This window comes from Toxotes jaculatrix, chromosome 20 (genome assembly GCF_017976425.1).
Source record: "Toxotes jaculatrix isolate fToxJac2 chromosome 20, fToxJac2.pri, whole genome shotgun sequence".
NCBI lineage: Eukaryota > Metazoa > Chordata > Actinopteri > Toxotidae > Toxotes > Toxotes jaculatrix.
This window is the reverse complement of record NC_054413.1, coordinates 3,135,547-3,162,518: the sequence shown is the minus strand read 5'-3', so window position 1 is coordinate 3,162,518 and position 26,972 is coordinate 3,135,547. Positions and strand designations below refer to the sequence as shown.

The window sequence follows — 26,972 nt, the reverse complement described above, 5'->3', positions numbered from 1 at the left end:
AGGTCTAGTTCCAAACTGTCTCATTATGAAGAAAACAAATTCTCTCACTTACCTTTAGCAGCTACTTCCTAACTATTAGGATAACTATATTTATTGTAGCCTCCAACTGAAGACAGTGGTGCTCACAAACAATGACAAGAGTTTTCACAGCACTGTTTCTTTGGTACATAATAAGTATTTATTTCTTGGCTGAGTGAAGTGACTTTCTGGAGTCTTGGGACTTTGCCTGGCTACCTCACAATGATGATGAAGATTCCAGGAAGTAACTGCACCCATCCAAGAATTAGTCTCACAGAGAACTCCTGGTAAAAGTCACAGGTTGCCATTTTTACGGTTTGGTTTTTGTTATGGATTAAACGAATGACATACTAAGTGTTTCCTGGTGAGCTTTAGAGGTGCTGGAGTTTGCTTCCACCTGCTTTGCCTTCTCACCAAGAACTACGTGAGAAGACCACTCTCATGTCTGTATGCTACAGTAGCTGGAGGCAGAAGCTTAGCGTTAAGACTGGAAACAGCCCGGCTCTGTCCAAAGCTCACTAAATACGAAGAACAGAAGGATATAGTAAAATATTTTTTGTGAACTGACCTTTTATGGAACAATTGTTATTTTATACTCTTAAATCTGCTGATAGATAAAACCAAACTAACCCCAGCTTCCTAACTTTGCACAGTTTTTGTACTTTCAGCTCTTTCTGAGGACAAACACACAAACGTATATACAAACACACCAGAGTCCAAACAATTCACATTTAATGCCCTGGGCTTTATTGTCTTATTTTAGTGAGAGTTCTGTCACATTTTTTTTTTTTTTAGTCTTTTCAGCCTCCAGGTGGGACAAGTAAACCTCAAGGATATATCCTGCCATTGGACTGGGCATTCAGATTCTGACAAAGACGAGAAGCACTACTAAGTAATGCTGCCTTTGTGCCTAACTCTTCACAGAAGAGAGTACATAAAATTCCCCAAAGGAAGGCACCCAATACTTGTGGTTTTTGGCCTTGCAGCCGTCTGGAGATTCTTTTTTCAAAGAAAAAAAGAACATAAAGAAAAAGGGGTAGAGAGGGGAGAAAACTGATGTTTCCTCACAACCCCTCCGTCCTCTCGTTAGCATTTTTTTGTTATTAAAAACTGGAATGATGAAACACGTACAGCGATTACTGCCCATTCACCTCCCTTATCACCTATGCATGAACAAGTAACAAATTAACAAAAGAATGAAGTCTTTCAATAAACGAAAAGCTTACAATCAAATTTACCACAAGAACAAGAAAAAAAATATACAAAAATAACTCAATTTTTGTTTTACAAAAATGTTTGTGGGATAAAACAAATAAAAAAGGGGAGTCCGCTTGCATGAAAATGAAGGACAACCCCTTTGAAATCAAAATACAAAAGCAGCATTAGGATATTTATCAAAACCATGAACAAAGACAAAAACATCACAAAAAAAATAGTGCTTTAATCAGAAGCAGCAGAGGCTTCTGGGAAGAGACTTCATCCCTGTTTTGTTACTTGTGTTTGGGACAATGCTGATGGAAGCTCCCAGGGAGAGAGGAGCACCTCTCTACAAGGGAACCGCAGTCACCCGCCAACACACTGCCTCCTCTTCATCCTCCTCCTCCTCCTGGTTCTCCTGGCCTCCTGGTCTGTATGTATGTCACCACTGATTTTCACATGATCTGACAGAGAGAAGCACAGGGACCCAAAATAAACGTGTGTGTGTGTGTGTCTTGGGGGGGGGGGGCCTGCTTTGTGTTCACAATATACAAAAATACCCAGGAGTCCGTAGCTACCTAACATTTACTACAGCACATGAACCAACAAAGGTACAGTGTACAAATAAAAAAACAAAACAAACCAAAAACAAAACAAAAAACCTGTAAACACAGCACAATAAATAGATAAAAACAGCAGGCTCCGCACCATGCACATGATGTGATAAAACTCTTCTCTATACAACTCCCACATCTCTCACACTCGCCACAAGTTACTTGGCTTACTTTTTTTTTTCCTTTAAGTTTGACTCCCAAGTGCAAAACATCACAAATGGACAGTTCTGTATTCAAGTAATATATACAAGGGGGATATTACAAATATGTAGTTACTGTACAGATACTAATTTTGCCATATTCATAATTTACAGATGTCAATCTTTTACTTTCAACAGTAACAAAAAACAGAACAAAACAAAAAAAAAAGGGTTTAAAAAGTATGAGAGATGAGAATTGCAAGCGAGCGGCCCCAGCCACTCGTCATTCTGTCAGTCTGCGTCAGAGTCCTGCTGTCCCTTTAGCATTCCCGATGCTACGATGCACAGCACCTAAAGAGTGGACTCTTCACTGCACCGCTACTACGTCACCTCCATGGCCACTGTGTTGTCTGCTATACTGTTCAGTGCTGGCTTGTCTTCGTCGTGATTATCCCTGCGGAAGACGGGAAATAAAGAGATCTGATCACTCTGTTCTTTAACTTTTTAGCTCCTGCGTGGGGGAGTAGTTTTGTTAAAAAAACAAAAAAAAAACATGATTAACTGTCCTAGATCTCAGTCAACAGATCTCTTGTGTGTGTGAATACTGAGGAGCTTCACATTTTTTCCAGTTTTTCTTTCAGGCCGTGTCGTGGATTCTCAGCTCTGTGGCAAACTCTGCAGCATTATCTCTGGCAGACACTGCTTTGGCAGTATTTAGGTGATATCTGCCAGGTCCAGCTGAAAGCTTAAACCACGGATTGTATTGTTAATGCAAAGGCTTTACTGTTGATTATCCTGACACAAATTTGACAGAAAAGGTCAAAAATCTGATTCAAATGCTGCAACAAGAGTGACAAACTCCCACTACATAATAACTCTTTACTTCCGGTGTATATTTATATGTTATATATTCTTGTTTTTTTCTTTCTGAATGTGCACTTTCTGTTGTGTCTGAAACATGGAGGCATTGTCTGAGATGATGCCATAAGGAATCAAACTACTGTCTGATCGCCTACACCTGTGCGGAGGCTTTAAGTCTGTGCAGCTTTAGTTCTGGTGTAAACTAATTAAAGCCTGTGGCTAAATGTTTATTCTGGATCAGTATGAAGTCAATAAAAACAAATGTCTGTCCTTTTCTTGTGGTTTAACTTAAAAATCTTATATGGAGCGATGCCTTCTGTAACAGTAATGCTGCCCTGGTGGAGCAGAGCCTCACCTTGAGCCCATGTCCATGGATGATGCTCCAGAGACCTTGGGCATCTGCAGGTTGGTGGTGGCGGACAGCTTTAAGGCAGAGGGTGGCACGTTGCCGAGGGTCCGGGGGATGTGGCGCCCGGCCAGGCTGGCGGCTGACGGTACGCTCAGACAGATGTTGTTCCCGATGAGGACCTGAGTGGTGGCGGGGGTGGCGTTGGCAGCGCTGCATCCCAGAAGTCCCAGTGCTGCTGCTGCGTGGGCGCTGGGGGTGGAGGTGAGGGAGGTGGGGACGGCGTTGGCGGGAGCAGGTGTGGCCGAGTTGGAGGAGGGCTGGAGGAAAGTCGGGGCTGCGGAGGTGGTAGTGTGTGACTGGTTGGTCTGGTGAAGGGCTGCAGTTGTGCTGGAAAGGTGTAAGCCTTTGAAAACACCTGCTTGAGCAGAAGAAAGCTCTCGTAAGCCCAACACACTTTACAATGACAACAAACCGTTTCATGAGATGACACAATCTAATGCAAACTAATACAACAATGCTGCAACACATCCTGCCTTGGTGAAGCTTATGCTCAGCTTTTGTTGACACTCTCAGGGAGATGCTGATGCAACTCTGTGGTAATTTCTGAGGCTCTTGGTGATGTTGTTGTAATGGACTGCTTTATGTTGTTAAGCACTTTCAATGTTTTTTCCACCCTAGTTTATAAACAAGGGGAAGAGGGAAGGACTAATTACTGTGTGTCTACAACTGCTTCAAATAAGCAGTTAAATGTTCACTTTTAAGTCTTCTTTTTTTTTTTTTTTTCAAACACTGGCCCCTTTAAGGTTGTTATAATTAGTGGTTCACAACCTTTTTGGCTTGGGACCACAGTGATTTTTTTATATTCATGATTTTGATTAATCTGGAAAGCCATCCTTTTGCCACAAGAGGCAAAAGTATCCGGTATTCATTTAATTAGTGAAATAAACCAATAATATGTAACAGGTGACACTCACCTGCGCCTGCCAGGACCCCGTTGACTCCACTCGCCAGCACCAGCTCCTCTTTGGACTTGAAAGCCAGCAGCTGGTCCGTGGTGACGAGGGCCGAAGCAGCGAACTGGGCGCTGGCCTGGTCCAATGTCTTGGACACAAGTGCCTGAATGGAAAGCGGAGAAAAACACATGTGGGTTTGTGCCAAAGACCTGACCGCTCTGTTAAAATGTATGAAACTGCTGAGCTCAGCGCTTCTGCTCGCAAACAGGAAGCGAGCCAGTGGCATTAATACCGCTCGTGGGAATGAGGATGTCTCCCATTTCCTAAGGATGGGTGAACTGACCTTCAACTGTAAATGATTTCCATATTGGGAGAACTCTGGAACTCATTTACCTCTACTGGGACTCGAATAGCTAAACTTGACCCGGTTAAATCAGTACATGTAGATAAAGTAGATACAAATACAACTCTGACCAGTGTAAGATATCAACACCTAAGAGATAAAACCTTCTTCTTCCTCTTAGAATATTTTTACACCCATAATAGCTGATACCTATCTGTGTTGAAAGTTTTACTACAGTCACAGGTGCTGAACGGGCTTTGAGTTGTGTGTCCATCCTCACTGACCTGTGTGTTGGTAGTTGTTGCACCGTTGTTGGCTTGTTGCTGCTGCTGGCTCTGCTCCATCTGCTGTTTCTGCATGAGGGCCAGCTGCTCCTGGTGCTGCTGGTACTGCTCTGCTGTGAACACTGTGGACAGGAAGGATAAGATGCACCAGTCAGAAGCAGCATTTGAGAAAGTTGTCTGTGTGGAGTCAGTCTTCAGTTTTGGAGTTGAGCTTTTAGCTCAAAGAAGAAATGTCAGATCCAGTTACATACTTAACAAGCCTGGTTTAACTTGCATGTTTTGGAAAGTCTGTACAAGAAACTGTACTGAAGCTGCCCCAAGTTCATATTTCATCTGTTTTATAACAGAATGAAGTTTTGTGTTCCTGTCAAAAAATGTTCCAGGACAAAAAATCACAAACTCTAAAATATTGGCTGAACTAATAAGAAAACAAGTTATTTTAAAGATATAAGTGCTTTTTAACAAGGTGACCCATCCCCTTTATTCAGTGATGTGGAAACTTGGGAAGCATTCAGCCTTTAAAATTAACAGGTTATACAAATAGCATCCACAATTGACATCTTCCAAAGCCTTTCAATGGAGATGAGAGTCAGTGACATACTGATTTTCAGTATGTCTGTACAAATGCAATGCCTCTGGGAGTTCTCAGAAAACAAGAGCACTATAGCACAACAGCACAGCAGTCTAGATGGTGTAGGTGTGTTGCTACAAGGTTCAAGGTAAAGAAAATGAATGAATGAAAATGAAGGCAGAGTTAGAAAGTCCGGTGTGAAGGATTATCAAGCACAAAGTCACAAATGCACAGCGGTTTGTTCTCCTGAGGCCTGACGGCACGGCTTTCACTCTCAGGGTGCACAAAGGTAAACGTTCCACGCTGTTCTACCTGTGGTGCGAGCTTATATTCGAGTGGTTCAAAGACTTTGTTGCCAAATAACATTGCACAGAAAAGGTGTCAAGCCAGAACCAAACAAGTAGGGCTGCAACCATGGATTATTTTCATTACTGTTTAATCTGTTGATTATTTTCTGGATTAATCTTGTTGTTTATAAATGCCTGTTGTAATTTTTGACAGGCCAAGGTTATGTCTTATTTTATTCGACTAACCAGATACTCAGTTTACTATCATGTATGTTAAAGACAAGCATCACCTCCGCATATCAAAATAGCTGATATGAATGAGTTAATATAAAACTATGGTGGTTTTGTAAACAAAGAGAAATACTGAATTCCTGAATCTGAATGTGCTGAAACTCGGCCTGAGATAAATGGCTCTTTCTAGAAAAGTGTCAAAACAAAGCAGCACCCACTCATGACTCCATACTGTGGGCACACTCCACAACAAATTATATACATATTTTAAACCTCATTTCACTTTAATTACCGAACGAGCCCTCCAGGAGGAAAATATTTACCATTTTTCCACATAAAGGCATCAATCAAAGATTAAAAAAAAACACAGGCCTACACTAATAACTTCTCCAGGCCACACACACTATTTTTAAACCCAGATACCTTCAGCAGGCCACATCAACTACTTTTGAAGATTTTTGTCAGTGTTCAGTTGTCAGTGTCTACGATCACATTGTAATGGCTTTACACAGCATTTACCACAAAGTAAAACAGTAACACAGTAGGCTTACAGCAACAAACATAATACAAATAATTCTTAACATATTCCACAATCGCTATGTAAATTTCATTCTTGCAAGATGTGACACTGAGCAAATTAAGTTTTTATTCATTATTATACATTCAGGCTCCTCATAGGTGTGTAGAAAATCCATAATTGCTGACTGTGCTGACATCAAGGCAACAAATGAAACCTAAATAAAATCAGATCTTGTTTCATCCTAAACTTGTCAAAGGGTCAACAGATTAGGAAGTTTGGAGAACGGGCTTATGACTAAACTTATATCCCATATAATTTTGCATGACACTCTACTGTCTGCCTTCGTCAGCTCAGTATGCTTCAAATATTCACCAACTTCTCCTCTCTTCAGCCACCAGCACACACTCACCCTAGCAAGTCTCATGAATCTATTTATACAACACCATTTCTAATTGACTCCCCCAAGCCAGGGGGAGCAGGAATTAATTTATTATAATATGGAAGAGGGCCTGAAAACAGAAAGTTCATGTGATTTACCAGCAGCATGGGAGCCCCAGGCTGGAGCAGAGCAATCTACCTTTGAGGCACCTCATCAAAAAGTGTTACACAAGAGCAGCAGCAAGCCATGACCAAACACCACTGAGCTGGCTTTTAGGACAACTTTCTGCATTAATGGCAATGTTAGATTTACAGGATTTAAGCTGACCACTCATTTTATATACCACATTTACCATGACCTAATTGGTTGTTTTCTAAGAGTGCTGTGACCGGTATAGGCAGCAATAACACGTTATGGACAACCAGCATATAACAGATGATACAAAATAAAATCACAAGACCACAAGGCGATAATGTGAGTACATGAATAAAACTGCCAATAAAAATCCCACAAGACAACCTAAGCACAATCTAAAACCATCAATCAAAATAAATAGGACCAATCTAAGAACTATGAGGCAATAACTTAATGACAATAACAGATTCCAGAGCCATACAGGGAGCCTAAAGATTTCAGTCCACACTCCCACAAAAACACAGTCTCAAGTTCCTAGATGATGGATACTGACACCTCATAACAGTTGCAAAATGAACTGAAGCAAAACTGTATTTCTGACTGATGTTCAGGCTAAATTCAGCGCCTCCTTTGATTACACAGCACAGAGTGCACAAAGGACAACTGGGCTTTGCTAAATTTACTCCCAGGAATTACTGCCAGAATCACTAACCTTGTAGAACGATGGCTTATTAAAACTATATTAAATGAGCTCCTTGTGATTCCAAGAAACCTTTGCATATAATGCAATAAAACCATGAAATGAACTTCTCCACTGTGTTCCACAGACCCATGAAAATATGGATCTGTACATTTTTTAGAAGTGCAAAGCCAAAGACTGCCAAAAACACTGAGCAGCATGGTAGAGGAAACAAGTAACTCACCATTGACAGGGGTGGGGGCCAAGCCAGTGCGGTTCTGGGAGCTGGATCCTCCAGACAAGGTCCGGGTTAGTCCCGACACTGTCCGGCTACAATCTCTAAATCCTCTGCGAGACAAGTCTCCTCCACCCAAGGGGTGATGGGATAGCGTCCGTGGTCTGAAGTGCCTCCAGCGGCAAGATTTAATGTTCAAAAGAATCTGGCTGAGGTCCATAGGTGTTGGCGATGATGGCGACAGGGGTGATGAAGAGGTGGGAAGGTGGGAGGAGCTGGTTGGGTCCGAGGTATTGGTTTCTGAGGTACTGGCGTTAGAATTGCGGAGCGGAGAGCTTGGAAGTGGTGAGGCGAGTGGTTCGGGCTCCGGGTCAGAATCCAGGCTCTGACAGATGTTGTCTAGATCTGTGTGCGCTCTGTCCAACAAGACCCTAGAAACACAAACCCAAAAATCATCACAACAAATCCTCATCAGTGACCACAAGTCATCTGAAGTCTGATGAAATGAAAAACATGCTGAAGCCATTATCAGTGCGTTACAACATCAACATCCTTTTGGTTATGACTGGAGTATTGCACAAGTATGGCTTTTCCTTGCATAGCAGTCATGTAATTATAATGTGTAGTGGGCCAGTACCAAATATAGCATGGTACTGCCAAAAAAAATAAATAAAAAAAAAACCAAAACAGGGCAAAAACATGCAGTTTTATCACGAGTACAGAGCAGAACACTTATGTAATGGAATATGGCTCTAAGTTCACAGCCACACGGCAGCCATATGAGACTGTAATGTTTGTTAAAAAGAGATGACGCTGTGGTTTTTGCAAATTTTTTTTTAGTTTGGCCTGAATTAGAAACGTACAGTGGCATTTTAGATATACAACTGAAAATTGTGCGGCACTGACTGAAATGTCAGAGAATCACCAAAGTCATAAGGATACACTTATGCATGTCTACACTAAATTTCATAGAAGTCCTTGTTGTGACTTTGTGACACTGCAGTCCCTACAGGCACACTGCCAGCATAGCTAAGCAAACATACTCAGCTCTGTGTTTTCTAACATGATCAAGAATTGCTATCATAAGTAAACATCCTATTGAAGAAGAAATTTTAATTCATAAGATAGTCCTTCAGCCAGTCCAGTCCTTCAGCCTCCCTTCGCGCAAGAGATAAGGTCAATTACAGACAGAAACAGAATGCCACTAATCTCATGTGCGTCTGTCAAAGATACCGCCTGACCCAGTTGGTCTCCTCGACAACACCTGGCAGTGTAGAAGCCGCTGGCTAGCTCCTCCAGTCGCTGCGTTTTATTCAATCATCTGTGTAATTACTGAGGAGTTATCAGACAAAGCTTCAGGACACCTCAGCAGAAGCTAAGTTTTCTGATTTGTCTACAGGCCACAGTGGCAGGTGAATCCCAAAATGGCACTGTTATGTTCATCATTTTACCAGCCAGCTTGGTATTTATAATAAAATGTGCCTGCCAAATGGTCGCTGGTAACCTGCCAAAGAGCTGGTATGGTAAATAACCTCAGCAACTACAGCCAACACTTGGCTGAATTTCCCCTGCTCAGTATTTGTATTGGCAGCATTCCTACACACATTTCATTTCATATTTCTACATTTTCTCAGACTTCATTTTCACATTAACACAGATATAATGAATGCAAACAGTACCTGGGGAACATGTTGATCATATCACACTACTTATTCTTTAGATCACAAACGTCAGAAGATGTTAAATGGTGGTTTAAAAGCTTCACAAAACATGAAGCCATGGATATATCACAAGTGATCATTTTATGATTTAGCCAAAAGACCTGGAAACCATCCCTGAGAACCTGCTAAAGAATCCAAGCATCACTGATCAAATCTCAGCAAGTGTGAGGAAGCCAAACAGCCAGACTGAACTCACCTGCCCCCTCTGCCTATGCGGCGCCGTGCCAATCCTATGCAACGTCGCGGCATGTTCAGCGAGGTCAGACAGTAGCGGAAGCGTGGGTCGCCAAGCCCACCCTCTGATGGGCTTACCCAGGGCCAGTTGCCACTCTGGTCTGGACGAGACTGAAGGAAGATGAGGTGGAGATGCAGAAAGGGGGAAAGAAGACATCAGATATTAAAATGTGTCGATAAAGAAAAAGAAAAAGGAAAGTCTTCATCGTTGCATTGTTCTGTCCAGCAGAGTGTGGAAGACTAACAGCCAGGGCAGCCAGACTGGTCAGCCTGCTGTTGTCACTATAAATAGAAGCACGGGAGTCACAGGAGGGCACTCACAGTGTAGTACTGACAGCCGGCCTTCCTCCTGAACGCATAGCAGCCATCTGGGTCATTCTCCTCTTCTGCCTCTGAGGAACCTGAATGGATCTATGCAATTAAAACAACTAAAGTAAATGAAGAGCTTAGGATTGGAAACCATACACTTTTACACACTTGACATTATAAGCATATTTTGAGCCAAGCATGGTTTTTAGAGTTGCTGAAGAATAGTCAACACTGGCTGGATGATAAAAGATTTTATCTTGTTCTTAGTTCATTCTTTTTCCTTGTTTGTTAATTTTAATGCTAATATCCATATGAAAATTGCACTGAAACCATGTCACACACAGAGATGAACTGTTCACATTCATTTGAAACAAAATCATGTTACCTGCGAGAAAGGTTCTTCGTCCGAGCTGGGGAAATCATACTGGTTGAGGTCCTTGGGACTGAACACCGAGGGCCCTGAATGTTGAGGTGCTGACAGAGGAGGGATTTTGGGTTTCTTTTCATATTTCCTTTTGGTTCTTACTGCCTCTGTCTTCTCCGGCTGTGAAGATGGGAGGAAAACAGTGATAAAATGTGTTGATACAACAGTCTATGTAATTAAAAAGGCATTTCAACGCACAGCAATACTGTCGGTGGCAGTCTAGTGTTGGTGGTCTATGCATGAGTGCGGAGAGTGTGTGTAGAAACAACAGTGAGTAAAAGAGGCATTGATATGCAGATGGAAGCACGTGCCAGATGCCGCTGCCTAGCCAGATGGCTCTCCTCCCCCCTCCTCAATCCACCCCGCGCCACCGTTCACCCCAACTTCCCCAGTGGGACGACCCCTCCCTGTCTGAACAGACTCCAACCCTACTAGGATTAGTCAGATCCTATTCAGTCCTTAGACGTAGGGGACAAAGCAAACAGGGAGGCAGGGACTCTACAGTGAAGAACTGCTGTGTCAAATCAATGGAAGAAATGAGGGTTAGAGTGATGAGGGAGGAGGGGGCAGAGTTAAACCAAAAATGAGCGTCTGTAAACAAAAGAGAAAAGTCAACCAGCTGGTAGAGGAAAAGGGACCGGAAGAAAGGGGGGAAATAGTTGCCTCCCTGCAGGGCCGGGGGAGGGTTGTTGGACACTGGAGCTAATGAAGTTATAATGAGAAGAGGTGACTCACAGTTCACATTGGTGCTGTGTAATGAAGTACTACATTATAAAAGCATATGGCAACTCACCCTTAACTTAAATGTTTTTGAATTTGAGGGAGTCAGCACATAACCCATGTGCCCTGCCCCCTCAATGACATAACCCTGACTACCAGGGAAGAACAGCGTGATACAGACAGCCAGTCTGTTGGCTGAAGACTCCCCAAGAGCATGGTAAAACTACTTCCTCTAATATGTATATGCATTATTTTATCAATAAAAACAAAAACAAACAAAAGGTCGTTGAATTGTCGAGAAAAAAAAGTCCCTTTTTGTAAAGACAGTTACACTTTCACAAGGAAACTTTTCAACATTTGTTTTCCTATTAAAAAAAGGTAATGTACTTCCAGTATGGCAACGATTTTCAATAAGTCACACCTAGTTGCCATTTAAAATGATGCACCTTTTCAACAATGAAAATGCCATGGTCTCGTCTGAATCCGTGTTCAATGTGAGGTACAGCATAACGCACAACACAGCTCTTCATTTCAGCCATCATCAGTGTGTGAACTGACTCAGGTGGACAAATGCACAGTCAATAACTTGTGCAGACATTCTGTCCCAACATCCACACTCATCAAAAGCTGAAAGGATGGAAATAATTTCCCATTCATCTCCTGTCAATATCAGCGGGAGGCCAGTGTGTTGTGAATATGTATGGCCTTACCTTCTTGTAGTCCTTCATGTCCAAGTGGTCCTGGTGTCTGTACTGGTTACTGCTGGACAGGGGAATGATAGGGATGGTGTAGACAGGCTTCACAAGAGCCCGCTGTGCCAGCGCCTCTGCCATCACCTCACTGCCAAAGTCTGGCATGGCATTCCTGAGGGACACAGAGAGAAGTGTCAAAGAGCTGGTGAGTAAGAAAGGGGGGGTATTTCCACGTCAGCTTCAGGTCGGCTTTAAGTTAGCCACATTTACCATGAAGTATGAAATATGGAGAAACCTGTGCATATTGTATTGTAATTTATAATTCAATATTCAGCAATGTGATTGCTAATTAATGCTAAATTGTCAACACCATACGGCCGTGGCCAACAGACAAAAATAATCTTAACTTCAGTGCCCAAGAACAGCCAAAAACACATTACAGTGAGACTACACATACCACGCAGTACACCTGGGTCACACTACACCAGCATAATATCATGCAGTGGGCTGGAGAAGCTATCTACTGAGAATAGAGTGGTCCAATCTGAGAGTGAACACTGGCGGTGATGCACAGGCAGAAACCAGGCCGGGATAACAAGAGGAAATTGAAATGTCACTACAAATCAAAAGCACTTCAAGGAGAAGGGTTCAATTTAAGCTCACACTGACAGCTACTTTCAGAGAAAATTCATTCCATTCAGATGTCATGTTTAGATGGATCACAAAGGCTCCACTGAGGAGAAAAAAAGACCAAGAGTGGAACTTTGTAGAGGAAAAAAAACAAAACAAATTGAATACACAAAATAAGACAAACATATAGTCCAGTGTACTGCCTGACAGACTAGGAAAAAACCCCAACCGCCACAAAGAAGTCAATGAGCTAATTTGCTCCTGACACTACCGAATAAACAGGGTGAGCGCTAAATTGATAATGCATGCAAAGCCGTGCACATAACTGTGCCCCCAATTAACACGAGCAGTGAAGCCTGACTTTACAGAAAATATGTGATTGACTCTTTTATACCATCAGTCTTGCATACAAGTGTCCTGATGGCCCCTACTCAACTTGATGAGTAAACAAATGTCTAATCAAACATGCAGGTTAACCACATAAGCCATCCAAAACACCACATGTAGTAAAGGTCTGACACTGTAACAATCTCAGCTTGAAAGAAATAAACATGGAGTGTTTTTAAACCTTATTAGAAACTATTCCCAGACAACTCTTGGACAGACAGAACAAGGCCACTGCTGCCAAACATAATATTATCCAAATAAATCTGGTCATGAACATCTGTCAACCTAGCAGACAAATTAAGCATCCATTTCCTCATACTCCTGCATCCGAAATCCCTACGAAAAAGCCTCCTCATAACAGACAGTTGCCTAACAAGGCAGCTGATGCAGTGGAGACAACCTTAACAACCTTTCTTGGCCAATTCCACACACTTTCTTACCTCTTCTCTACAATCTCCAGTGTGAGGTGAAGCAGTTCCCTCTTGCTCTTCTCCCGCCTCTTGATCATCTCCAGGATGGTGACAGCTCGGCTAAGGTCCCTGCGCAGTTTCAGCATCTTCTCATACGACGCCTCGTCATTCTTCCGGTTCTGAAAATGTAACGGTGATGATTCAGACACACAGCACAACAAGTGTTCCAATTTACTGCATACTGAAACTTTTTCAGAGATCAACTTACTGAAACTTTAAGGGAGCAGGGTAACCTGTATGTCAAAACTGTATTTAAAGCTATGTCCATACTAGAAGGATACTTAAAGAACAGCTTTGCTCTTGGTAGCTAACTGTCCCACAAAAGGTTAAAAAAAAAAAGAAAAGACAAAACACCTTTGCCCTTTGAGATAAAGGCCAAGTTTCGAAATACTAGACCAGAGAAATACCATAATTTGCATGCAACAGGTACAACAGAACAACTTCAGCTGTTCTTGTCGTCTGCCTCTTTCTCCTGGTCACAGACTCCTACCTTTCTGGTTTGCATCTTTTCCGTCCGTCGGCGGAAGGCCACATAGGGGTCGCTGGTGCTAGAGCCATCCCTCTTCTCCTGCTTGACATTGGGGATGAGGGAGCCACCCTTGAAAGTTTTCCTCTTGCGGCTCCAATAGTCGAACACCTCCTTGATCAATTCATCGTCCTCTTTCAGCAGCAGTTTGGCTTCCTGCAGACTTACGAGCTGAAGGACAACAAAGGAGTGACCAGGTCAGGGCGATGTTAAACACTACAGAACTCTGACAGTAAATTTAACAAGTGTCCATCAACCCCATGTATAGTAAAGAAATAGAGAAAAAAGAGAGGAACCAGGTGTTGGAAACAAGCAGCAGTCTTTAAGTACAGCAAAACAAAACTTTTTGGCTTTCAGCGGTGTGGAGGCGGAGTTGTGATGCCTTCAGACACGCCTACAAACTCATACTGTTAAGTTTGACAGCTGTAAGAGTTTGTGAAACTTTCTTATCAGAGATTACAGAGGGTACAGCGATTACAAAGACTCCTGAAAATGCAGCAGATTTCCGTAACTATTAAGGAATTCAAAGAGTAAAGCAATGATCCACCTCTCAAATTGCTAAAATACAGGGTAAGAACCACGACTTTATTCAGTGCAAAGTCAAGCACAATCTGACTCAGTGGGCTTATTTATTCTGTGTAAAGTAAAGCCAGTCGTGTTTGTGCAAATACCATGCAAACTAGTCATTTCCCCACACAGGGTGACAAATACCTGCTGTCCACTGCCTTTCTCCAGTCGGTCTATCATTTCTTCAAACTGCAGGGCGGTGATTTCCATTTTCTTCTTCAGCTTATTCACAAACGTCTCATCCTCCGAATCTAGGTCATAGTCTGGCTGCTCTGTATCCAAACTGAAAGCTGTGAGATGGAGAAAAGTTGGTTACTGGAGAAACAGACCCAGTCTACATTATTTCAAAAGGCATCGCCAGGAACAGGACTGTCTCAGCTAAACAACTTCACTTCTGTAAAGATTAATAGAGAAGGCTGCAATGTGCATGAAGTCAGTGATTGAGTATCAAATAATCAGGACATATTTCACATTTAATTACATCTTTCACAGGCAAACTCACACTTTTCATAAATTCTGTGGCACATATTACGAGATGTTAGACCAAGATCAAAAAATGCCATTTCAGAGTCCTTTGTATTTAGCAGCAGTACAGCATTTCATCGTGAGCAAGCAATATGCTTGTGTTTGGTTCTGTGTTCCGGTTCTTCACCAACTCAATAAAGCAGTGCTTCAAGACAAACACCCGTGCTCAGGTTCGGAACTTAACCAGAGCTCAAGCCGTTCCTACTGGTACTTTCTGAGTTAGTCGCACATGATTTGATTGCACACTTTTTGTGAGACCAACTGAGAAAGAGGGCTACTTTCAACCACAAAATCTAAAGCAGTATCTGTGCCAGAGGGCAACCAAAACAGCCTAATGATTACTGTGCACTCGCATGAACGTGACCACGAGGTATTTCAACTCTCACACTCTTTTGGTTGCAGTCGGGAAGCCTGTTAACCAGCGACTTAATCATAAATATTGGCTGTGACTTAGGTTTATGCCCTACCAGTCAGTCTGACTAGAATCCCCAGCAACGGTCTGGACATTCTCCAGACTATAACATATTAGTCTGGTAAAATGGGGAAAGTGGCTGTCTGTTGTAATCCATCAGCTACTGTGAACCCTGGACAAGAAAAAGGTAGGCTTACTGCTCTGTCATCATAGCCCCACTATAATCAACACATTAACCTGTCAAAACCTGAGGCCTTTGGAAAGGTATGCAGCATTCCCTCTCAGCTATTTCAACTGTTAGGTAACAGAAAAACAGAGCTGCAAGATTACGGTGAAATTGTCTGCTACAGTGGTCCCTCAGGCTTCCATGTTGCTAATTCAAACAGTGCATCTGATGGCTGCAGTGTATGCCAAACAAATGGAATCTGTTGTAATATTATTGAGAAAAACGTCTCTATTGTGACTTCCTGTTTGTTTAATGCAACTCACTCCAGATGAAAGAGCTTATACAAATAGAAACAAATAACACTTGCACAGGCTGCAACCAATATCATGACTTTGTTGACCAGGTGGCAGAAACAGTGTATCCGGATGTATGTAAAATATTTGCAAAGGGGGGTGTGAGAATTTTTAGACAATAACACTGATAATAGAAGATAGACACTGCACTTCTTTTGTTTGCAAACCTATCACTGCACCTCTGCAAATGTACCAAATTCAGTTTAGCATGGCATGTGGTCAGTACAATTACTTTTCTTTCTCCGAGGTAACCTAGTCTAATTTGTACCACACATCAAGCCTGCTCAGTTCTTTCAGGCAGGGTCTCTGTTATATCACACATCTGCTATCAGAGCATCTAGGCACATCAACCACAATGTTTCACACAGTTTGTTAAGACAGACATAAACATCAGTTTCACATGTGAACCTGAAAGACTACTGTGTTCAATTATCCACAAAGTTTTTAGTTTTCAAAAATTGTCTACATGAAAAATATACTGAAAACTTTTCAGCACTTCCTTTGATACAAATGTTAGCTTAATTAGTAGCCAGTTGTGCTCTGTTTTGTTAAACCATCATCTGCAAACATAGCTAACTGCTCCCTTAAACCCCCAAACTCTTAATGCACAAATCTCTCGATCAGCAGCCTAAACCCTCTGAAACCATCAGACACACCCGGTGCATCCAAACAGCAACAACATCACCACGTGCTCACAGACCACTAACACACTTAAGAGGATAATCCTGTTGCAAGCGGCCTGCTACTCACGCTGTATGTGAATAAGCTGCTTTGGCATCTTGAACTCCCCGGGGTAGAGGGACTCGTAGTGCGTGATGTTGCACTCTGCCTCGGGGACGGGGATAACCATGTTGTCCCGCTTCTCGCCATATACCTGCTGCGCTGAGATGGCTCGCTGGAGATGGTGCTCCTGGAGAAGACAAAGAAAACAGCTGTTCAAAACAAACTGTCTGCAATTTGAAGAGCTCTGCAGAAGAAATTCTTGAATACTGTTCTTTTTATATCCCTGAGAGACACAAGAAAGGCAAAGTGAATATCAGGACGTACCGGTAGGCACAAACAGTTTTTCACAACTATCACTGCATTACATGCTTAAGCTTTGACAAATCATTATAATGCTGTTTTACGGGAATAAAGATGAGCAAGACCCATTTAGTTGGTGGAACACAGGATACAGTTGTTTCATCATGAGTTTAATGAACTGGTCATTATATTCCACATATGCAGAAACCCAGTCTCTTTTGGAGAGGACTGACAATCACAAACCAGACAAATATTACAGATAACCAGCATTAAAGTACAAGACTTAACAGGTACAGTACAAGACTTCATGGGTTAATAAATGTGGTTTTTAGAGCAGGATCTTGACGTCATTCCACACAAGCCTCACCACAATCACAGGGAAATAACATCTCACATTAGAGATTAGAATCCAGACTTCTCAGGACTAGCAGTATAGTTTGCACAATATGTCACAGACGCTATGTGGGGAAATAACTGTAAAATGTTTTTTAAAAAGATTTCAACCCAAAAAACTAAACAGATGGAAAGATGTTCCTTTGTTTTGTTTTTGTACATCTCAGTAGTCTTGAATCATGTAAGGGGAATTATAGCCCGCCCATGAAAATAAATGCAAGTCAAGACAGAAAAACACAAAACATTTCAAAACAGGACAGGACTGCCACAGTCACACTTCTAAATTCTTTAATTCCTTTCACTGATTAGCTTCCAATGTTTTTCCTTTTTTCTTCACTCTTGTTTTCAACCTTATTTCTAATCATTTGTCAAGGCCTGTCTAAGCAGGCAGAACATACTATTGGTCATAGTAAGTTATGGCTATATATACCATCCCAGTTCTCACTGCTGTATCTCAGAGAAATGAGTCATCGGTAGAAGGATGGTATAGGATTTGGGGTGTTGAGAAGGATATTCGAATGAGACAAACAGAATATTGGCAAGTGCAGTGGTGTGTGTCAATCCACTGCGGGTACACAGAGGTGAGATTCATAGTCGATGTAGTTGTTGGTCATTGCGAGCTCTGCACAGGTAACCCTAGTATCACAACAGCAACTCTGTTTTTATTTGCAGAATCTCTCAGCTTGAGCAAGCCACAAAGTTAATTGGAAAGAAAATCAGAAATGCTGTTGCACATTCTGAGCCACAGGATCATAGATGGAATACCTGCAAGTTTCTCCAACAACAAATCTGGTACTTTAACTAACTTGGCAGCACAAGCAATGTTGTTGGCAAATGAGTCAGACAGTTTGACTCTTGAACTCTGCAAGCACAGAATGTTTTCTCATTGCGTAATCTGATCGTCATCTAAAAAAATGTTGTATATTAATATTAATCTCTTTTTCTGTGACGCATTCTGCTTAAAATGTGCCTGAATAACATATTACTGCCCACTAGTATTGCATGACTACAATGTAAGATTAAACCTGCTTTAAGCCCTAGTAATGAACTTTTGCTTTAAAGACATTGCAGCTTATAAAATGTATGCTCGCTCTGTAGTACACAATCTTTACAGGCCTTTTCTCAGTGGTTGATGCAACAGATGGCCAATCCAGTCAAACTGACTGGGGCCAATCTTTCTCTAACAAGTATTTTAACAGCGCTCCTACTCATTTTACACATTACACACTTTTTTTCCCGCAACAACAGTTTCTTGGGTGGATTTTGAGACTTGGGTCAAGTGTTCCACAACATGCCAATTATGGCTGGCAAATATTACTGTCAATGAAACCATATCTGTGCATAACTAGTTTTCCATTACCTGACAAGTATTCGGTTTTTGTGTGGGAGTTTTAAGTGGTTAGGCCTTAAGGATAATCCAAAGCCATGAGGAGCTCTGTGTGGAGTAACAGGAGAACCATATCAGAGCTGTGAGCTGGCATGAAAGGACACAGCATGTGTCCAGAGCTGAACCATCTGCCCCTGCTAAGCTTATCAACAAGCCCAATGTTGTACTTTCTCTACAACCAATACACAGAGAGAACAGCTTATTGTGTCAACAGGACCATTGTGAATTTAACCTTGAGGAGCTTGTTACTGAAGTGAAGGTGTTCATCAGGGAGCATTCAGACAACATCCATCACCCACTGACGCCCACCCTGCTTGTTGGTGGCTCTCGGTGAGTTTGGGATGTAAACATACACTGATAACACAAACTGCCATCAATGAACAAATCACTTTATCAGAAAACTTAAGCTGGCATGCTACTCCAAAAATCACTGATTTTTGGCATGTTCATGCATGTAAATCACAGGTTTTGGACAAAAACAAACTGCTGCATTTGGCTTTGATTGTTGCAGTGTGTTCAGACTGCCCAGCCAAACTTGTCGAGAATTTTGCACAGAGTTGTTCACTGCCCAAAAATACACAACAGCCTGCAATTAGCCACCAGTTTCGTGTGATCATACATTTAACTACTCTTATTTAACTCTTACTTAACCCAGTCTAAAGCCCAGTTCGCATAGAATTGCAGAGGCTCTAGTTCTTCTTCCACAGACTTCGCAACTTTAATTAAATAAAAAAAAAAAGAAGGAAAGTAACCATTACTCAGCAAAAGCCACCTGTCATGCTTTCGTGGCTGGAAGTTACAACACTGATGACAGAGACTGCCAAACACAAGGACAGACTACAGCTTCATCAAGGAGTTGTCTGCTGGCATGAAGTGATCTTGTGAAAACCTTACAAACCAATGGCTGGCCGACTCTGTGCAGGGTTTGTTCTCTCTTGTAACTTGTTGAACTCAAACCTCTGTGAACCCTGAGGTCTGACATGCTGATGAAACCTGAGCTTAGTGAGTTAAGAAACATGCATAAAGGGACGTACGTGAGGAACCAATTAAACCTGAGCCTGGGCGAGACCTGCCTTTGCACACTTCTGTAGAAGATATCAGCCTGGCAGATTGCTGCAGGCCTCCCTGAGCCGCCTCTGACCCAAAGATATCCTGATCTTTCACGGCTGTGATCCTCACAACTACGATTCACAGCCTGGGATTTCCTCTGCTGAGGAATTTGGGGATAAAGGGCTTTTTTTGTGAATGGCACATGGGAATGATTAGACAGGGTTATTCCAGGATCTGCTGCAGCTTTCTGTTTTAATCAAAATTTAAAGGTGATGAGTCACTACTTCACATTTGCTTTTGGTAAGGCTCAATTCCTTTAAGTCTGTCCATGCTAACACTAACACTTGTCGTTATTCTTATTTTTCCCAAATAAAAAATAAGGGGAGGAAAGGTTTGAAGGACACTTCAAGAGAATATGTCATGCTTGCCGTTGATGAATGCACAATGGGCACAAAGGCTAAACCCCCTTGATCACAGGGTAGTTCCTAATTACTCATTTCCAAAACATAAACTAATATTCAACCTCCAATTCTCTTGTTCTTTCTACACCAAATATTCAGGGACTGCAGAGACGTCACAGCGGCAGTGCTGCTTTCTGTCATGGCCACAGATGCAGATAGAGGAGAGAGAAATGAAAATCTATTTTTCACAGCACCACGCGTTCCTTCCATTAAATGTTCCCAAGAAAAATAGATGACTCCAATAAAAGTTGCCATGGCAACAAAAGTGTGGCCTTCAGCAGGTGTTTTCAGCTAACGCCGACCAAAGGAAGGCAAGGAAGTCTTGAGGATGGTGATCTGCTCTGTGAGTAAAGGCATACACCCCATCATGAAATCCACAAAGTGCTGCAACACATGCAATCAAACTCACAACCCCCCCCCCAAAAAAACCTGACAAGCTCAAACAGAGTTCCTTTCCATCTAACAAAACTCAGAGAGAAGATGTGACTCAGAGTGAAGATGTTTTACAGCATCAATAATTCAAACAGAGTCAATGTTGCCCTTAATAAACTACCACAAAACACTAAAATTACATCATCCAAGCAGCAAAACGTGCAACACTGTTGTCAGTGCATGAGAGCTATGAAACTGTAATGAGTTTTTTTTTAATTCAAAGCTCATGTGGTCATAGTGGCAACTTCTCTTTACTTAGAGAAATAAGGTGATTTTAGAACTTAAGGTACTTCAACAGATTTGTTCTTTGTTTCCAAAAATATATGGCACAGAGAATCTGCATCTGAGGGAAATGTAATTCATTTTTTTTGTTCTGTTCCTAAGATCGAATCCACTGAATGACAGACGTTTATGATTCAAATGACGCACACACTTATGATACATTTTGTTTGAGTCTTATTGTGTCCATCCTACACTGCACATTTTAACACTGAAGCTGTCATTATCTAGAAACTGTCCAGTTGACCCTTGTAATTCCTGTCAAGCTACACCTGCTCCTCTGAACTGCACGTAATGAATCTCTACATATTTAACTGTGCAAATGTAACAATTACTCCCTGATTAGACGATGGGACAAAATGTTCCTACTATTCACCGTCATGGTGGGGTGTGCACTTATTCTACTGTGTCCAGAGTCTACAAACTACAATATATCACTGAAACACAAGGTCTTAAAACAGAACATGTAACCATGTGATGTCTGTTCAAAAGCCACAGTGAAGCGTAGCAGGTTAATTATTTTATGCTGTGTACAACACTATGCAAACACAGATTATTAGTGAATGAAGCACCATATTTCCAGCTCCACTGTGCTTTTAGAAGTTGTTTTTTTCTGCCATAAATGCTGATGAGGAAAAAACACAAAAGTATTTATTCCCACGGCTATAAATTCAGCCTATTCCTAACACCAGATGTATTCCTCCTATTGCCAAACCCTACAACCTGCCAACAGACATGGCGGATTACAAAAGGAGCATCCTTATATATGAATGTTAATGCGATCAATACTGCGAGTAAGCGTGCATCACAACGCGTGCTTACTCGCTTCTTCAATCAGCATAATTCTCAGGCCAGCTTGTGGTCATTCAGTCAGGCACAGCAACACTCCATTGTTGCTGGACAGGATGTGGGTCAGGGAGCTAAGCCATGCACAGCCTTGTAGTAAAACTGTCCTCTTTATCTCTTCTGTCACTCTGTTATGTAATGCTGTTGTGTGCATGTGTACAGTAGGTGGCGGAGGGCCGGCAGGGGGGCAGGATTTCTGCTGACTTTGTGGGCCACTGTCTGTGCTTCCCTTGTGTTTCTGTCTGCTGAGGCAACTTGGCGGCAGAGAGGAATTCAGCAAGGCAGGCCAGGAAAGGTAATAACTACCAGATAATACACTGGCCATTAATGCATTCTCTATAACCAGCAATAATTGTGGGTGGTCAACTGAAAACAGCATACATTCCATTTATAATCTAACAAATACTGATACAGCCCAGGAAAAACTGTAAATGAGGTGAGTTTGTTTGAAAGTGTATTCTACAACATGGTCAGCAGATGAAAATGAACTGAATACAGTGACCCTATTCGACTTTTGCTGAGAATTCAAAGGCAATATCTGAGCTTTATCCAACTCGACAAGCTGTGGTTCAAATGTGTTATAGTTATAGGACTTTACATGTCCTACCTACAGGGACAATACAATTCATTTCTATATTTAAATGTGATTTGCATGTGAGTAATACATAATGTCACCCTAGTACACCAAAAAATTCACTAGAGTGGATTAGCAAAGATTCCACAAACTACAATAAATATTATGCAACCATATAATATTATCCCAAAGTTAACTAATCAGTAATTAAACCACAGGTTTTAACAACAAACCAAGCCTCCAAAGGACTTGGTAAAGGCTTAAGCCCTCAACCCACAAAGGTGTATGGACATTAAAATGAATTCACAAACTCTCAACTGTTTACAAACTACACACAAGTGTACGCTGATCTGGAGTCTTTTGCAAACATTGTTATTGCAACGTAGAGATCATTCTCACTTTTCATTAATAAATAAAAAACACTTTAAATACGGCTACAGCAACCCAGAGTCCAAACCTGACTCTTGCTGAAGACGTGAGTGAGATAACAGTATCATCGCCATACCATGCATGTCATAACACATTATGCTGCCATGTCACAGCGCAGCCCTCATCTATGTTATGATTAAACAGAGGGCAGGATCTGCAAGTTTTTTTTCCCCCTGCGTGTTCCGCCAAGCGCAGCCAGTGTGCAGCACACATGGCAGAGCTGGAGCTGTCAACACGCAACACCTCGCTGTCAAACCGGGATGGGGGGGCTCAGTGTCTCCCCCTGGCATTCGCTCGCGGAAAGTGCACCACGTCCAAGGCCTATCCCCGCTTGCCTTTACCAGAGAGAAAGTCAACAAAATGGTGGAACAGATAGAAGTCACGTGACTCCTTTGTGCTTTCGGGCGCACTTTCAGTTGAAACAAACGGACACAACACGGCTTACGAATAAAATATCAAACCGCTACACCCTCATAATAACACCTTCAGTGGAACGGGGTCGTAATATTTTGTTTTCATCGAGAGCCGTCGTGTACACGAAGGAGCAGTTATGGCGGCCATTTTGCACAAGCTTGCGCAGGCAACATAGCGGCGCCCCTCGATATGAAAACACTTCCAAAGTGATCCAACGCCAGTCGGCCAGAAATAAAAAACATACCGATTCCTCCTCTTTTTCCATCCCAGTTGGCATCTGCGGCACTGCCCGGTTGATTGAGGCATATTCGTGCAGGTCTGGCAAATCCTCGCAGCGGAAGACGGGTAGAGGCTTACTAGCATCCAGCGCCCGTGCCCGAAACGACAATTTACTCATTTTTATAATAAAAGATGCAGCATAAATCTATTCGATCTGCTAGGAATAACAGCAGGTCTGCCTCGAGTTCTCATGGATGAATCTATGACGGTCTCTGGGAGTCAGCCGGTCGATTGAGGGCAGGCTTGGGTCCGTAGCAGCGCGAACAGAGCCGGGCAGGCCCGGGTCTCGGTCGCTCTCTGTCGGTCTCTTTTTTCCCTAGGCTCCGCTGTTCCTCCCTGGTTCAATACGCCATGGCCAACATGGCGGACATTACAAACTCATGCAGCTCTCAGCTCGCTCCAAGCGGCCCAACCCCCTCTATCACACAAACAGCCATTCCCACGCAGTTTCGCACGCGTGCGCGCTCGCGAGACCCTTGGGGTACGGAGAAAGGAGGGAGGGGTGTACCGACGGTGGGGGCAAGATGCTGGATGCTGATGGAGGAACGTGAACTTCCCAGGCTCGGGATGTTCTTATACTGTAATACGCCAGGCTGATGCTGACACATTTATTCTCTTATTTAAAAATAATAACAAAAATAAAAACCGAACGCCTGTCTGCCGCACCACAGCATTTAATAGATTACATTTCTGGATAAAACACAATCACCACTCATAGGCCGGCTATGCGGGGTGTTTTTTTTCACTTTGCAAGGTCACACAAAATGTTTAACTTATGTCCTGCGTTGAAATTAATGTGCAACCAAAATCATTACATGTTTTACCAATTAGATTTCATTGTTTTGCAAATATCGCCACCCAGTGGTACAAACACCAATACACTAGTACACAAGTCCCCTCCACAACTGCATCTCAACTGTTTCTGCTTTACTTTCATGTTAATGCATAAGCCATATGAACAGACTCACTCATAGACTATACATGCACCTGCAGAGGGTAGACACAACATCAAAACATACTACAATAAAATGTTTGTGAATACCTGTTTAGCAAATAACTATAAGGTTGTTTGGTCTAAGAAATGTGAATGTGATATTTGGGGTACATTTCACCTAAATTTCTTTTAGTTAATCCTTGACTCAAACAGTACTGGAGAGCAGTGCGTCCTACAAACTGAAAATATAACTTGCTTACAGTAAAGAAATTGATATATTAAAAAAAGCATGATTGGCAAGGTGTCTATACAAAAAACCTAAACAAAAACACAACAAATACTGAATATACACACTGACTTAGCCTTAATATTTTTAAACAGTCCTAAACAAGAATAAAGTCTGGCAGTCTTGAAGAAAATCACTGATGTCCATTTGTGATTTCTGACATTCATCTGCATTATCTTTTTGTTCATTTGTTCAAATTCTGTGTCTGGCCATTATCAGTAACTAGTATGCCATTGTGTTGTAGTAATTGTTTCTAATTGTCCTTATATGATACTATGACCACAACAGTGGTAATACAGACCCACGGACTCACACTTTTCACAGAAATCAAGATATACTGAAACAGGCAACACTGTTTAATTTGTCGACTGTCACTTTTTGTGATCAAGCGTGGTTTCATCCCAGTGTAGCCTCATCTTCTTGTTCATAACTGTCAGATGTGGAAATCAGCAGTCTTCTTCTGCTGTAGCCCAAAAGCTTCAACAATGAACAAACCGTGAATCTCGAGAAGTCCTTCTGCACATTACTGATGTACTCCAATGTTATTTACCTTTGACCACCTGTTACATGAGACATGTTTTGCCTTTCTCTGCTGATGGTTTTCAACAACATGGCATTTTAAGAAAAAAAAAAAAAAAAACAGGACTGCAACTGGATGGATAGTTTATTCCTATGAAACTTCTCTTGCTTACCTCACAACAATCACCACCGACCAAAGCCGACGATTTGTGAATTGCTGAAGGTAGTTGGCACACATGATCAAATGACATTTTAAGTCAACTAAATGAAATAGTTTGTCTATTCTTAATAATTCAGCCAACAGCTATGGCCATTTTACTTATATTTGATTTGACTATCTGCTTTTACATCATGATATAAATGACCTCAATATATTTAAATAATACACATTTTAATGTCTTATCTGAAAAGAATAAGAAATGCAAATAACCTGGAGGGGCAGGTGAGAATTCCCAGGGGCATGTGTGAATGATCCAGATGTGGTAGGCTGACATGACAATCATCATCCATTTGGGAGCAATAGGCTCACATCTGAAGACCATAATGGAGGCCTGTGAAACACAGAGTGGCAAGAAAGACAGACTAATATAAAGAAAACATCATTAATCTGTTCAAAATACATGGTTAATATGATTTAACAGCCCAAGGGATTAGCCATATCTCAGCATTTACTATCACATTCTATATTTTCTTCTCCACTGGGCATTAATTACGGTCATAAACACACATCCACACTATATCATTTGCTCTTGTTTTCGGTTGATATGACAGTAGGGCTTATTTTACACGCGACTGCCTTTGGACTGTTTAAAATAAAGGAACAAGTTTTGTTGCTACAACACCTCAGAGTGCACATTAGTGCAAACCCTTATATGGAAGAGTGGGGGGGGGGGGGGGTAAAAAGAGAAGGATACGACAGAAAAGGAGTCAGAAATCGTCTTAGAAAACGTGGATGATAAGCATGCATCGCTACGAAGCCGATTATAAAGCAGCTTTTAACGAGGTAATAATTCGTTTCGAGCCCAAAGATCAGACACAGCTGTTTGCTCAAGGAACAGCGACACTGAGGCTAGCTGACAGACTGCTAACATTAGCTTAGCCCAGTTACCCTGACCCTGCGCCATTTACCAGCAAGCTAACAGTTTGCGGACAGACTGCCAACTGTTTAATCTGAACTCGTAACTAACTTGTACGCTATTAAAAACCGTCACTTTCGATTACCACAAAGGCAACGCGGAGGGGAAGAAACTAGCTTGAGCTGGAGTTGCAACTTACCTGCTGCTAGCAAAGCCACAGGGGAGGATGATGATGATGGCAGTTCTTCTTCTGGTTGTCATGCTAGCCCAATGCTAACGCTGGTTAGCTCCCTTTAGGACCCCTCAGAGGAAAACGATTTTCAATTTTTATGCTATTATTTTTGGAGCGAGCGGCTAACTCACAGCGAGAGGTCGCTGGAATCAAAAGCTGGGATAGAGAAAGTGATATCCTGTCGCTGACGGTAAACTTGGATAGTTCGCTAAGGTTACTTCGACAAAAAAGATCCAAACTGACCACCAAGCCACTTTGCAGGCGAATTGTGATTGGAGGGTGAATGCCACCAATCACCTGTGGAGAGCTCGGGGAGGATGAGCTCACTGGTCCCCCCGCCCACCCACGAATAAAAATAAAAATAAAAATACAAATAATACTACAAATAATACAAATAATACAAATAATAATAATAATAATAATGGT

General features: G+C 42.0%; 1 protein-coding gene across 3 annotated transcripts; it reads right to left on the bottom strand.

The window, feature by feature from the left end:
* Positions 1–787: 787 nt before the first annotated feature.
* Positions 788–26,799, bottom strand: LOC121200259 (enhancer of polycomb homolog 1-like). Of its 3 annotated transcripts, XM_041065431.1 has the most exons (15): positions 26,514–26,799; positions 25,669–25,789; positions 16,683–16,842; positions 14,621–14,766; positions 13,874–14,080; positions 13,354–13,502; positions 11,915–12,068; positions 10,446–10,604; positions 10,073–10,162; positions 9,714–9,862; positions 7,806–8,227; positions 4,760–4,881; positions 4,154–4,295; positions 3,186–3,597; positions 788–2,423 (listed from the first exon to the last, which is right to left on the bottom strand). In XM_041065431.1, exons 3-15 carry the CDS (start codon positions 16,780–16,782, stop codon positions 2,351–2,353), a joined length of 2,325 nt encoding a protein of 774 aa, XP_040921365.1. In that variant the 5' UTR covers positions 16,783–16,842; positions 25,669–25,789; positions 26,514–26,799; the 3' UTR covers positions 788–2,350. The 3 variants fall into 3 exon arrangements, with proteins under 3 accessions (XP_040921365.1, XP_040921363.1, XP_040921364.1); XM_041065429.1 differs by lacking the exons at positions 25,669–25,789; positions 26,514–26,799 and adding an exon at positions 23,465–23,927; XM_041065430.1 differs by lacking the exons at positions 25,669–25,789; positions 26,514–26,799 and adding an exon at positions 23,465–23,925 and having other exon boundaries at positions 3,186–3,594.
* Positions 26,800–26,972: the final 173 nt, after the last annotated feature.